This window comes from Salmo salar, chromosome 11 (genome assembly GCF_965601325.2).
Source record: "Salmo salar chromosome 11, fSalSal1, whole genome shotgun sequence".
Lineage (NCBI taxonomy): Eukaryota > Metazoa > Chordata > Actinopteri > Salmoniformes > Salmonidae > Salmo > Salmo salar.
This window is the reverse complement of record NC_138301.1, coordinates 52341726-52354884: the sequence shown is the minus strand read 5'-3', so window position 1 is coordinate 52354884 and position 13159 is coordinate 52341726. Positions and strand designations below refer to the sequence as shown.

At 47.0% G+C, this 13159-nt stretch overlaps 1 protein-coding gene across 1 annotated transcript in view; it reads right to left on the bottom strand.

The window, feature by feature from the left end:
• The window catches only part of LOC106594184 (junctophilin-3), a 31442-nt gene extending 22344 nt beyond the window's left edge, over nt 1–9098 (bottom strand). Inside the window, exon 1 of the mRNA XM_045689714.2 lies at nt 7564–9098. Within this exon, the coding sequence (XP_045545670.1) occupies nt 7564–7945 (382 nt within the window). The 5' untranslated portion in view covers nt 7946–9098. The remainder of the gene's footprint in view (nt 1–7563) is intronic.
• Between the last annotated feature and the right edge of the window lie 4061 nt (nt 9099–13159).

Here is a 13159-nt window from a genome sequence, read left to right as displayed (position 1 = left end):
AGGGTAACCCTCCTAATCCACTATATTTGTGTCAGGTGTTGGAGTATCAGTCAGGGTAACCCTCCTAATCCACTATATTACTGTCGGGTGTTGGAGTGTCAATCAGGGTAACCCTCCTAATCCACTATATTGGTGTCAGGTGTTGGAGTATCAGTCAGGGTAACCCTCCTAATCCACTATATTGGTGTCAGGTGTTGGAGTATCAGTCAGGGTAATGAATTTTGCAGCGACACAATTCGAAAGGAAGGTTACAGCTAAATTGATTCCTTTACCTCTTTGTGATTTTTATTTTTTATTTTTATTTTTTATATTTTTTATTTCACCTTTATTTAACCAGGTAGGCAAGTTGAGAACAAGTTCTCATTTACAATTGCGACCTGGCCAAGATAAAGCAAAGCAGTTTGACACATACAACAACACAGAGTTACACATGGAGTAAAACAAACATACAGTCAATAATACAGTAGAAAAATAAGTCTATATACAATGTGAGCAAATGAGGTGAGATAAGGGAGGTAAAGGCAAAAAAAGGCCATGGTGGCGAAGTAAATACAATATAGCAAGTAAAACACTGGAATGGTAGATTTGCAGTGGAAGAAAGTGCAAAGTAGAAATAGAAATAATGGGGTGCAAAGGAGCAAAAATAAATAAATAAATAAATACAGTAGGGGAAGAGGTAGTTGTTTGGGCTAAATTATAGATGGGCTATGTACAGGTGCAGTAATCTGTGAGCTGCTCTGACAGCTGGTGCTTAAAGCTAGTGAGGGAGATAAGTGTTTCCAGTTTCAGAGATTTTTGTAGTTCGTTCCAGTCATTGGCAGCAGAGAACTGGAAGGAGAGGCGGCCGAAGGAGGAATTGGCTTTGGGGGTGACCAGTGAGATATACCTGCTGGAGCGCGTGCTACAGGTGGGTGCTGCTATGGTGACCAGCGAGCTGAGATAAGGGGGGACTTCACCTAGCAGGGTCTTGTAGATGACCTGGAGCCAGTGGGTTTGGCGACGAGTATGAAGCGAGGGCCAGCCAACGAGAGTGTACAGGTCGCAGTGGTGGGTAGTATATGGGGCTTTGGTGACAAAACGGATGGCACTGTGATAGACTACATCCAGTTTGCTGAGTAGAGTGTTGGAGGCTATTTTGTAAATGACATTGCCGAAGTCGAGGATCGGTAGAATGGTCAGTTTTACAAGGGTATGTTTGGCAGCATGAGTGAAGGATGCTTTGTTGCGAAATAGGAAGCCAATTCTTGATTTAACTTTGGATTGGAGATGTTTGATGTGAGTCTGGAAGGAGAGTTTACAGTCTAACCAGACACCTAGGTATTTGTAGTTGTCCACATATTCTAAGTCAGAACCGTCCAGAGCAGTGATGCTGGACGGGCGGGCAGGTGCAGGCAGCGATCGGTTGAAGAGCATGCATTTAGTTTTACTTGTATTTAAGAGCAGTTGGAGGCCACGGAAGGAGAGTTGTATGGCATTGAAGCTCGTCTGGAGGTTAGTTAACACAGTGTCCAAAGAGGGGCCAGAGGTATACAGAATGGTGTCGTCTGCGTAGAGGTGGATCAGAGACTCACCAGCAGCAAGAGCGACATCATTGATGCATACAGAGAAGAGACTTGGCCCAAGAATTGAACCCTGTGGCACACCCATAGAGACTGCCAGAGGTCCGGACAACAGGCCCTTCGATTTGACACACTGAACTCTATCAGAGAAGTAGTTGGTGAACCAGGCGAGGCAATCATTTGAGAAACCAAGACTAATGAGTCTGCCGATGAGGATGTGGTGATTGACAGAGTTGAAAGCCTTTCGCAAATTATTATTTTGATTCCCATGATTCGATTCACCTTGATTTAACCCAAAACCACAACTACTACAATGGCGAAGCACATTCATTCATTTAGTCAAAAAATTATTGTTTAAAAACAATAGATTCAGATTAATAAAATTATTCACTATTTACTATTTTGATAAGGGAATCCGCTGCCCATCAGTTATTCCTCTACGGGCTTGTGGATTTATGTACAAAATTGGTGCAGATTTGAATGATTTTACATGTGGTATGATTGCTAGTTAGCATATTACAGATCTGGACAAAAGATCCACCTACCACTACTGTCACTATGTATAGAGGGCAGGATAGAGTTGACTGTATACTAAGCGTGCAGAAAAGCGTAGAGCATAAGGGAAATACCAAAATACCTTGATAGGGGAGGAGCGTGCAGGCAGATGAGGAAATGTAGCTATATTGAAGAAATGATGTAGTTAAACCTGCAAAATGGGGAATGTAAACCAGGGAAAAATGCACTACCTTCCCCTGTGCCTAATAATACAAATAAATAAACATCCCCCATCCCTCCCCAAAGCAAAACAAAAAGTTTGACAAACCTCCCCTATTTTGGACCGGCCCACCTCAGTCAGTTTCAAACTGTCCCTTTGCGCCCAAGTCAGAAAACCCCAGTGACAATGCCAAAGCACCAATCAGGGCGCAGAAAACAGATAGTCTCCAGTGACACGCTGACCTGCTGTCTCGGCGTTACCATGGCGATTTACAGTACAGAGGCGTCTGTAGTATAATGCAGAGAGAGAGAGAGTGATGGGGAGAGAGAGAGAATGGATGTGTATATAGTAGGGGAGAATAGAGGAGGGGGAAAAGAGGAGAGGGGAGTAGAGGAGGGAGGAATAGAGGAGGGGGAATAGAGTAGGGGGAATAGAGGAGGGAGGAATAGAGGAGGAGGAACAGAGGAGGGGGAATAGAGGAGGGAAGAATAGAGGAGGGAGTAATAGAGGAGGGGGAATAGAGGAGGGAGGAATAGAGGAGGAAGGAATAGAGGAGGGGGAATAGAGGAAGGGGAATAGAGGAGGTGGGAATAGAGGAGGGGGAATAGAGGAGGGGGGAATAGAGGAGGATGAATAGAGGAGGATGAATAGAGGAGGGGGAATATAGGAGGGAGGAATAGAGGTGGGGGAATAGAGGAGGGGGAATAGAGAAGGAGGCATAGAGGAGGAGGAAAAGAGGAGAAGGCATAGAGGAGGGGGAATAGAGGAGGAGGCATAGAGGAGGGGGAATAGAGGAGGGGGAACAGAGAAGGAGGCATAGAGGAGGAGGAAAAGAGGAGAAGGCATAGAGGAGGGGGAATAGAGGAGGAGGCATAGAGGAGGGGTAATAGAGGAGGGGGAACAGAGGAGGGGGAATAGAGGAGGGAGGAATAGAGGAGGGAGGAATAGAGGAGGAAGGAATAGAGGAGGAGGAATAGAGGAGGGGGAATAGAGGAGGGGGAATAGAGGAGGGGGAATAGAGGAGGGGGAATAGAGGAGGAGGAATAGAGGAGGAGGAATAGAGGAGGGAGGAATAGGGAAGGGAGGAATAGAAGAGGGGAACAGAGGAGGGGGAATAGAGGAGGGAGGAATAGAGTAGTGGGAATAGAGGAGGGGGAATAGAGGAGGAGGAATAGAGGAGGAGGAATGGAGGAGGAAGGAATAGAGGAGGGAGGAATAGAGGGGGAATAGAGGGAGGAATAGAGGAGGGAGGAATAGAGGAGGGGGAATAGAGGAGGAGGAATAGAGGAGGGAGGAATAGAGGAGGAGGAATAGAGGAAGGAGGAATAGAGGGGGAATAGAGGAGGGGGAATAGAGGAGGGAGGAATAGAGGAGTAAGGAATAGAGGAGGGGGAATAGAGGAGGAGGAATAGAGGAGGAGGAATAGAGGAGGAGGAATAGAGGAGGGAGGAATGAGAGGGGGAATAGAGGAGGGAGGAATAGAGGGGGAGGGAGGGAGATAGAGGAGGGAGGAATAGAGGGGGAATAGAGGGGGAGGAGGTGAATAGAGGAAGGGGAATAGAGGAGGAGGAATAGAGGAGGGGGAATAGAGGAGGAGGAATAGAGGAGGAGGAATAGAGGAGGGAGGAATAGAGGAGGAGGAATAGAGGAGGGGGAATAGAGGAGGAGGAATAGAGGAGGGAGGAATAGAGGAGGAGGAATAGAGGAGGGGGAATAGAGGAGGAGGAATAGAGGAGGGAGGAATAGAGGAGGGAGGAATGGAGGAGGGAGGAATAGAGGAGGGAGGAATAGAGGAGGTAGGAATAGAGGAGGAAGGAATAGAGGAGGGGGAATAGAGGAGGGGGAATAGAGTAGGGGGAATAGAGGAGGGAGGAATAGAGGAGGAGGAATAGAGGAGGAGGAATGGAGGAGGAAGGAATAGAGGAGGGAGGAATAGAGGGGGAATAGAGGAGGGAGGAATAGAGGAGGGGGAATAGAGGAGGGGGAATAGAGGAGGGGGAATAGAGGAGGAGGAATAGAGGAGGGAGGAATAGAGGAGGAGGAATAGAGGAGGGGGAATAGAGGAGGAGGAATAGAGGAGGGAGGAATAGAGGAGGGAGGAATAGAGGGGGAATAGAGGAGGGAGGAATAGAGGAAGGAGGAATAGAGGAGGGAGGAATAGAGGAGGGAGGAATAGAGGGGGAATAGAGGAGGAGGAATAGAGGAAGGGGAATAGAGGAGGAGGAATAGAGGAGGGAGAATAGAGGAGGAGGAATAGAGGAGGAGGAAGAGAGGAGGGAGGAATAGAGGAGGAGGAATAGAGGAGGGAGGAATAGAGGAGGGAGGAATGGAGGAGGGAGAAATAGAGGGGGAATAGAGGAGGCGGAATAGAGGAGGGAGGAATAGAGGAGGGAGGAATAGAGGAGGGGGAATAGAGTAGGGGGAATAGAGGAGGGAGGAATAGAGGAGGAGGAACAGAGGAGGGGGAATAGAGGAGGGAAGAATAGAGGAGGGAGTAATAGAGGAGGGGGAATAGAGGAGGGAGGAATAGAGGAGGAAGGAATAGAGGAGGGGGAATAGAGGAAGGGGAATAGAGGAGGAGGAATAGAGGAGGGGGAATAGAGGAGGAGGAATAGAGGAGGGAGTAATAGAGGAGGGGGAATAGAGGAGGGAGGAATAGAGGAGGAAGGAATAGAGGAGGGGGAATAGAGGAGGAGGAATAGAGGAGGAGGAATAGAGGAGGGAGGAATGGAGGAGGGAGGAATAGAGGAGGGAGGAATAGAGGGGGAATAGAGGAGGATGAATAGAGGAAGGGGAATAGAGGAGGAGGAATAGAGGAGGGGGAATAGAGGAGGAGGAATAGAGGAGGAGGAATAGAGGAGGGAGGAATAGAGGAGGAGGAATAGAGGAGGGAGGAATGGAGGAGGGAGGAATAGAGGAGGGAGGAATAGAGGAGGGAGGAATAGAGGAGGAAGGAATAGAGGAGGGGGAATAGAGGAGGGGGAATAGAGTAGGGGGAATAGAGGAGGGAGGAATAGAGGAGGAGGAATAGAGGAGGAGGAATGGAGGAGGAAGGAATAGAGGAGGGAGGAATAGAGGGGGAATAGAGGAGGGAGGAATAGAGGAGGGGGAATAGAGGAGGAGGAATAGAGGAGGGGGAATAGAGGAGGAGGAATAGAGGAGGGAGGAATAGAGGAGGAGGAATAGAGGAGGGGGAATAGAGGAGGAGGAATAGAGGAGGGAGGAATAGAGGAGGGAGGAATAGAGGGGGAATAGAGGAGGGAGGAATAGAGGAAGGAGGAATAGAGGAGGGAGGAATAGAGGGGGAATAGAGGAGGAGGAATAGAGGAAGGGGGATAGAGGAGGAGGAATAGAGGAGGGAGAATAGAGGAGGAGGAATAGAGGAGGGGGAATAGAGGAGGAGGAATAGAGGAGGGAGGAATAGAGGAGGGAGGAATGGAGGAGGGAGGAATAGAGGAGGGAGGAATAGAGGAGGGAGGAATAGAGGAGGAAGGAATAGAGGAGGGGGAATAGAGGAGGGGGAATAGAGTAGGGGGAATAGAGGAGGGAGGAATAGAGGAGGAGGAATAGAGGAGGAGGAATGGAGGAGGAAGGAATAGAGGAGGGAGGAATAGAGGAGGGGGAATAGAGGAGGGGGAATAGAGGAGGGGGAATAGAGGAGGAGGAATAGAGGAGGGAGGAATAGAGGAGGAGGAATAGAGGAGGGGGAATAGAGGAGGAGGAATAGAGGAGGGAGGAATAGAGGAGGGAGGAATAGAGGGGGAATAGAGGAGGGAGGAATAGAGGAAGGAGGAATAGAGGAGGGAAGAATAGAGGAGGGAGGAATAGAGGGGGAATAGAGGAGGAGGAATAGAGGAAGGGGAATAGAGGAGGAGGAATAGAGGAGGGAGAATAGAGGAGGAGGAATAGAGGAGGAGGAATAGAGGAGGGAGGAATAGAGGAGGAGGAATAGAGGAGGGAGGAATAGAGGAGGGAGGAATGGAGGAGGGAGAAATAGAGGGGGAATAGAGGAGGCGGAATAGAGGAGGGAGGAATAGAGGAGGGAGGAATAGAGGAGGGGGAATAGAGTAGGGGGAATAGAGGAGGGAGGAATAGAGGAGGAGGAATAGAGGAGGGGGAATAGAGGAGGGAAGAATAGAGGAGGGAGTAATAGAGGAGGGGGAATAGAGGAGGGAGGAATAGAGGAGGAAGGAATAGAGGAGGGGGAATAGAGGAAGGGGAATAGAGGAGGAGGAATAGAGGAGGGGGAATAGAGGAGGAGGAATAGAGGAGGGAGTAATAGAGGAGGGGGAATAGAGGAGGGAGGAATAGAGGAGGAAGGAATAGAGGAGGGGGAATAGAGGAGGAGGAATAGAGGAGGAGGAATAGAGGAGGGAGGAATAGAGGGTTGGGGAATAGAGATGGATGCTGAGAGGATATAAAGATTCAACAGGCTTCAAATAAGATGGTGGCAGGCAGTCAGATGCTATATACATGTATAAACACTGATGCATTTCAGTTAGCTGACATTACTGGCAGCATCATTGTTTGTCTTTGCGTGGTAACATGTACTATACTGCTAGCCCACATTAAGTGTTCTGCTTTCACACCACTTTATTACCGAACTGGAAATAGCAAAATAGCCTACATACTCTGCCTTTGTAAAGCTTGCACAGACATAGAGCCTAGCCCAGATCCAGACCTAGTCCTGAATGTTCTCTAGGATCTAGTGCCAGTCTGCAGGGGCTCCTCTCTGATTCAGCTAGCCCAGATCCAGACCTAGTCCTGGATGTTCTCTAGGATCTAGTGCCAGTCTGCAGGGGCTCCTCTCTGATTCAGCTAGCCCAGATCCAGACCTGGTCCTGGATGTTCTCTAGGATCTAGTGCCAGTCTGCAGGGGCTCCTCTCTGATTCAGCAAGCCCAGATCCAAACCTGGTCCTGGATGTTCTCTAGGATCTAGTGCCAGTCTGCAGGGGCTCCTCTCTGATTCAGTGTATGTTTCAGGCCTATTACTGCTGACTGGGGAGGTGACCTGTATATTGTTATCAATCCCAGCTGAAATAGGTCTCAGATATGGATAACCGTTTCAGATACAAGGGGAGGCAGGTCGAGATACTGTATGAAAAGAGATGGAGAGAACAGAATGAAATGGGATGAGGGTTGAAAGGAGGATGAGAGGTACAGGAGAAGGAGAGGGTAGAGTGACCCTTATAGTTTTAAAGTGTCTTAAAACCAAAATAGAGTGAATACAAGTGCCCTGCATAGTAAGAGCAACCTCAGCTTGATGGCTTGGTGTGTCCCTTCCTTACCTCCATCGGAGTACGTCTCAGTCCCGTATCCATCCTGCAGGCCGTTGCTCCAGGTCCCTTCGTAACGGGCCCCGCTAACCGTGCTCTCCAGTTGGCCGTAGCGTCCCTTGAAGCCCTGCGTCCACTCCCCCCTGTAGTCCCAGCGGCCCTTACTCTCCACGCCCACACCGTGGCGCTTCCCCTGCGCCCACGTGCCCTGGTAGCTATTCCCGCTGGGCCAGGTGTAGACGCCCAGGACCTCGAAGCCGTGGCTCCAGGCCCCAGCGTACTCCCCCTGACCCTGTGGCCCTGTGCAGACCCCCTGGCCATGGGCCTTGCCCTGCTCCCACCCTCCACAGTACGACCCCCCGTCATCAAAGTCAAACCTGCCTCCAGTGGACATGCATGAAACAGGTTTAGGCAAAATCCTCAGAACGTCAAGAAGAGAGAATCAGGTTTACACAGAAAGATCAGGGCCGGGAGGCGAGGATGGATGTAGTCTCATGGAGGTTTAGATCTCGTAGTATTTCCCTTTACCTTCTTGTTGTTTGGTTTTTTATGATAATGGAATCAAAAACAGGTTCCCCGTCTTGTACAGAGCAGGACTTGGTCCAGAGAGCATCACCTGGGATGGGGAGAGAGGTTTCATCTGTCTGTCAGGGGAGGTGGCAGGGTCTGGATCTGGGCCTGGCGCCACGTTAAGGATGTTAGATGCTACTGCCGGCCGAGTATTCTGCTTCCCATGGGCATGCAGGCTGTATGCGCTCCTCCTCCTCTCCTCCTCCTCCTCCTCCACCCTCCTCTACACAGCCTCGCCAGCTGGGATGGCACTAACCCACTCACCTCTCCGTTGGCTGGGGCGCTCCAGACAGGCTAGGCCCAGGCTTTTCTAATAGTCCCAGAGGCCCTGACGGCAGCAGCGACACAGCGAGCACAGCCTGATGAGCTCAATCAGACATTACACCACCACCCGTCTAGCTGTGCCGTACTGGCACACAGAAATGGAGACAGGATAAAGACAGGAGAGGGAGAGAGGATAAAGACAGGAGAGGGAGAGAGGATAGAGACAGGAGAGGGAGAGAGGATAGAGACAGGAGAGGGATCGTACCGCACCAGTACGCCCCAAAAATAAACAGAGATGGGCTATAGCTATAGAATGGGCTGGAAACATCCGAACACACACATCCATAAACACACACACACACACACACACACACACTGAACACACACACACCTCAGACGACCTAACTGACTGTGTATTTCCCCTTTGCTCCTCTGTTCTTCTGTCTTGTTCTCTCCTTCCTCCTCCTCTCCTCCACACTGTGCTCCTGCTGCGCTGTAGCGATGGAGCTGCAGTCTCTCCTGAACAACATGGGAGGAGGGTTGATGCAAAAAAAAAAATATATATATATATATATATATATAATGATTGTCTTCCTTTCCGCTTTATCTTCTGTATTTTAGAGCTCAAGCCCCTTATGTCTGGGTCGTTAATATATCCAGTTTCCCACAAGTCATATGGTGGTGGTCTCTCGGTCTCTTCTCTCCCTTGCTCTCTCTCTCTCTCGCTCTAAAATATGCTCATTACTGAAGGACTGTTCCACCCCATCCAATACCCCTCCCCCACCTCTCTCCCTCCCTCCTCCTGTAGGCTCTTAAAGAGATAGGGATACAGGGACAGGGGAAGAGCAGTATGTGTTCGGTTCACTACGCTGGCCCTTTGGGGATATATCCTGCTTTCCCTAATGATCTACCTCTCTCTCTCTCCTCTCTACCTCTCTCTCAATTCAGTTCAATTCAAGGGCCTTATTGGCATGGGAAACATATGTTAACATTGCCAAAGCAAGTGAAGATGATAATATACAAAAGTGAAATAAACAATAAAAATGAACAGTAAACATTACACTCACAAAACTTCCAAAAGAATAAAGACATTACAAATGTCATTTTATGTATATATACAGTGTTGTAACGATGTACAAATGGTTGAAGTACAAAAGGGAAAATAAATAAGCATAAATATGGGTTGTATTTACAATGGTGCTTGTTCTTCACCGCTTGACCTCTTCTTGTGGCAACAGGTCACACATCTTGCCACTGTGATGGCACACTGTGGTATTTCACCCAGTAGATATGGGAGTTTATCAAAACCGGGTTTGTTTTCAAATTCTTTGTGGATCTGTGTAATCTGAGGGAAATATGTGTCTCTAATATGGTCATACATTGGGCAGGAGGTTAGGAAGTGCAGCTCAGTTTCCAACTCATTTTGTGGGCAGTGTTCACATAGCCTGTCTTCTCTTGAGAGCCAGGTCTGCCTACGGCGGCCTTTCTAAATAGCAAGGCTATGCTCACTGAGTCTGTACATAGTCAAAGCTTTCCTTAAGTTTGGTTCGGTCACAGTGCTCAGGTATTCTGCCAATGTGTACTCTCTGTTTAGTGCCAAATAGCATTCCAGTATGCTCTGTTTTTTTGTTAATTCTTTGGTTGGGTCTAATTGTGTTGCTGTCCTGGGGCTCTGTGGGGTCTGTTTGTGTTTGTGAACAGAGCCCCAGGACCAGCTTGCTTAGGGGACTCTTCTCCAGGTTCATCTCTCTGTAGGTCATGGCTTTGTTATGGAAGGTTTGGGAATTGCTTCCTTTTAGGTGGTTGTAGAATTTAACATCTCTTTTCTGGATTTTGATAATTAGCGGGTAACGGCCTAATTCTGCTCTGCATGCATTATTTGGTGTTCTACGTTGTACACAGAGGATATTTTTGCAGAATTCGGCATGTAGTCTCAATTTGGTGTTTGTCCCATTTTGTGAATTCTTGGTTGGTGAGTGGACCCCAGACCTCACAACCATAAAGGGCAATGGGTTCTATAACTGATTCAAGTATTTTTATCCAGATCCTAATTGGTATGTCGAATTTTATGTTCCTTTTGCTGTCATAGAATTCCCTTCTTGCCATGTCTCTCAGATTGTTCACAGCTTTGTGGAAGTTACCTGTGGCCCTGATGTTTAGGCCAAGGTATGTATAGTTTTTTTGTGTGCTCTAGGGCAACGGTGTCCAGATGGAATTTGTATTTGTGGTCCTGGCGACTGGACCTTTTTTGGACCACCATTATTTTGGTCTTACTGAGATTTACTGTCAGGGCCCAGGTCTGGCAGAATCTGTGCAGAAGATCTAGGTACTGCTGTAGGCCCTCCTTGGTTGGTGACAGAAGCACCAGATCATCAGCAAACAGTAGACATTTGACTTCAGATTCCAGTAGGGTGAGGCCGGGTGCTGCAGACTTTTCTAGTGCCCTCGCCAATTCGTTGATATAAATGTTGAAGAGGGTGGGGCTTAAGCTGCATCCCTGTCTCACCCCATGGCCCTGTGGGAACAAATGTGTGTTTTTTGCCCATTTTAACCGCACACTTGTTGTTTGTGAGAATGGGTTTTATAATGTCGTACGTTTTTCCCCCAACACCACTTTCCATCAATTTGTATAGCAGACCCTCATGCCAAATTGAGTCGAAGCCTTTTTGAAATCAACAAAGCATGAGAAGACTTTGCCTTTGTTTTGGTTTGTTTGTCAATTAGAGTGTGCAGGCTGAATACATGGTCTGTCATACGATAATTTGGTAAAAAGCCAATTTGACATTTGCTCAGTACGTTGTTTTCACTGAGGAAATGTATGAGTCTGCTATTAATGATAATGCAGAGGATTTTCCCAAGGTTACTGTTGACGCATGTCCCATGGTAGTTATTGAGGTCAAAGTTGTCTCCACTTTTGTGGATTGAGGTGATCAGTCCTTGGTTCCAAATATTGGGGAAGATGCCAGAGCTGAGGAGGATGTTAATTAAGGAGTTTAAGTACAGCCAATTGGAATTTGTTGTCTGTATATTTGATAATTTCAACACCACAGGCCTTTTTGGGTTGGAGGGTTTTTATTTTGTTCTGTAGTTGTTCTGTAGTTCATTCAAGGTAATTGGAGAATCCAGTGGATTCTGGTAGTCTTTAATAGTTGATTCTAAGATTTGTATTTGATCATGTATATGTTTTTGCTGTTTGTTCTTTGTTTTAGAGCCAAAAAGATTGGAGAAGTGGTTTACCCATACATCTCCATTTTGGATAGATAATTCTTCATGTTGTTGTTTGTTTAGTGTTTTTCGAATTTTCCCCAGAAGTGGTTAGAGTCTATGGATTATTCAATTACATTGAGCTGATTTCTGACATGCTGTTCCTTATTTTTCTGTAGTGTATTTCTGTATTGTTTTAGTGATTCACAATAGTGAAGGCGTAGACTCAGGTTTTCCGGGTCTCTATGTTTTTGGATGGACAGGTTTCTCAATTTCTTTCTTAGGTTTTTGCATTATTCATCAAACCATTTGTCATTGTTGTTCATTTTCTTTGGTTTTCTATTTGAGATTTTTAGATTTGATAGGGAAGCTGAGAGGTCAAATATACTGTTAAGATTTTCTACTGCCAAGTTTACACCTTCGCTATTACGCTGTACTCGCTCGTTGGCTGGCCCTCGCTTCATACTCGTCGCCAAACCCACTGGCTCCAGGTCATCTACAAGTCTTTGCTAGGTAAAGTCCTGCCTTATCTCAGCTCACTGGTCACCATAGCAGCACCCACCCGTAGCACGCACTCCAGCAGGTATATTTCACTGGTCACCCCCAAAGCCAATTCCTCATTTGGCCGCCTTTCCTTCCAGTTCTCTGCTGCCAATGACTGTAACGAACTGCAAAAATCACTAAAGCTGGAGAATCATATCTCCCTCATTAGCTTTAAGCTCCAGCTGTCGGAGCAGCTCACAGATCACTGCACCTGTACATAGCCCATCTGTAAACAGCCCATCCAACTACCTCATCCCCATACTGTATTTATTTATTTATTTTGCTCCTTTGCACCCCAGTATCTCTACTTGCACATTCATCTTCTGCACATCTATCACTCCAGTGTTTAATTGGTATATTGTAATTACTTCCCCACCATGGCCTATTTATTGCCTTACCTCCCTTATCTTACCTCATTTGCACACACTGTATATATATATTTTTCTATTGTATTATTGACTGTATGTTTGTTTATTCCATGTGTAACTCTGTGTTGTTGTTTGTGTCACACTCCTTTGCTTTATCTTGGCCAGGTCATAATTGTAAATGAGAACTTGTTCTCAACTAGCCCACCTGGTTAAATAAAGGTGAAATAAAATAAATACATACAAATTACAGTGAAACGATTTGTCCAGGAAGTTGTCTAAAATGGATTGAATTTGGTGTTGCCTAATTGTTTTTTTTTTGTAGGTTTCCAAACTACATTCCTTCCATCTATAGCATTTCTTAATATTACTCAGTTCCTTTGGCTTTGATGCCTCATGATTAAGTATTGCTCTGTTCAAGTAGAGTGTGATTTTGCTGTGGTCTGATAGTGGTGTCAGTGGACTGACACTGAGAGACTCTGGGTTGAGGTCAGTGATAAAGTAGTCTACAGTACTACTGCCAAGAGATGAGCTATCGGTGTACCTACCATAGAAGTCCCCTTGAAGCCTACCATTGACTATGTACATACCCAGCGTGCGACAGAGCTGCAGGAGTTGTGACCCGTTTTTGTTGGTTATGTTGTCGTAGTTGTGTCTAGGGT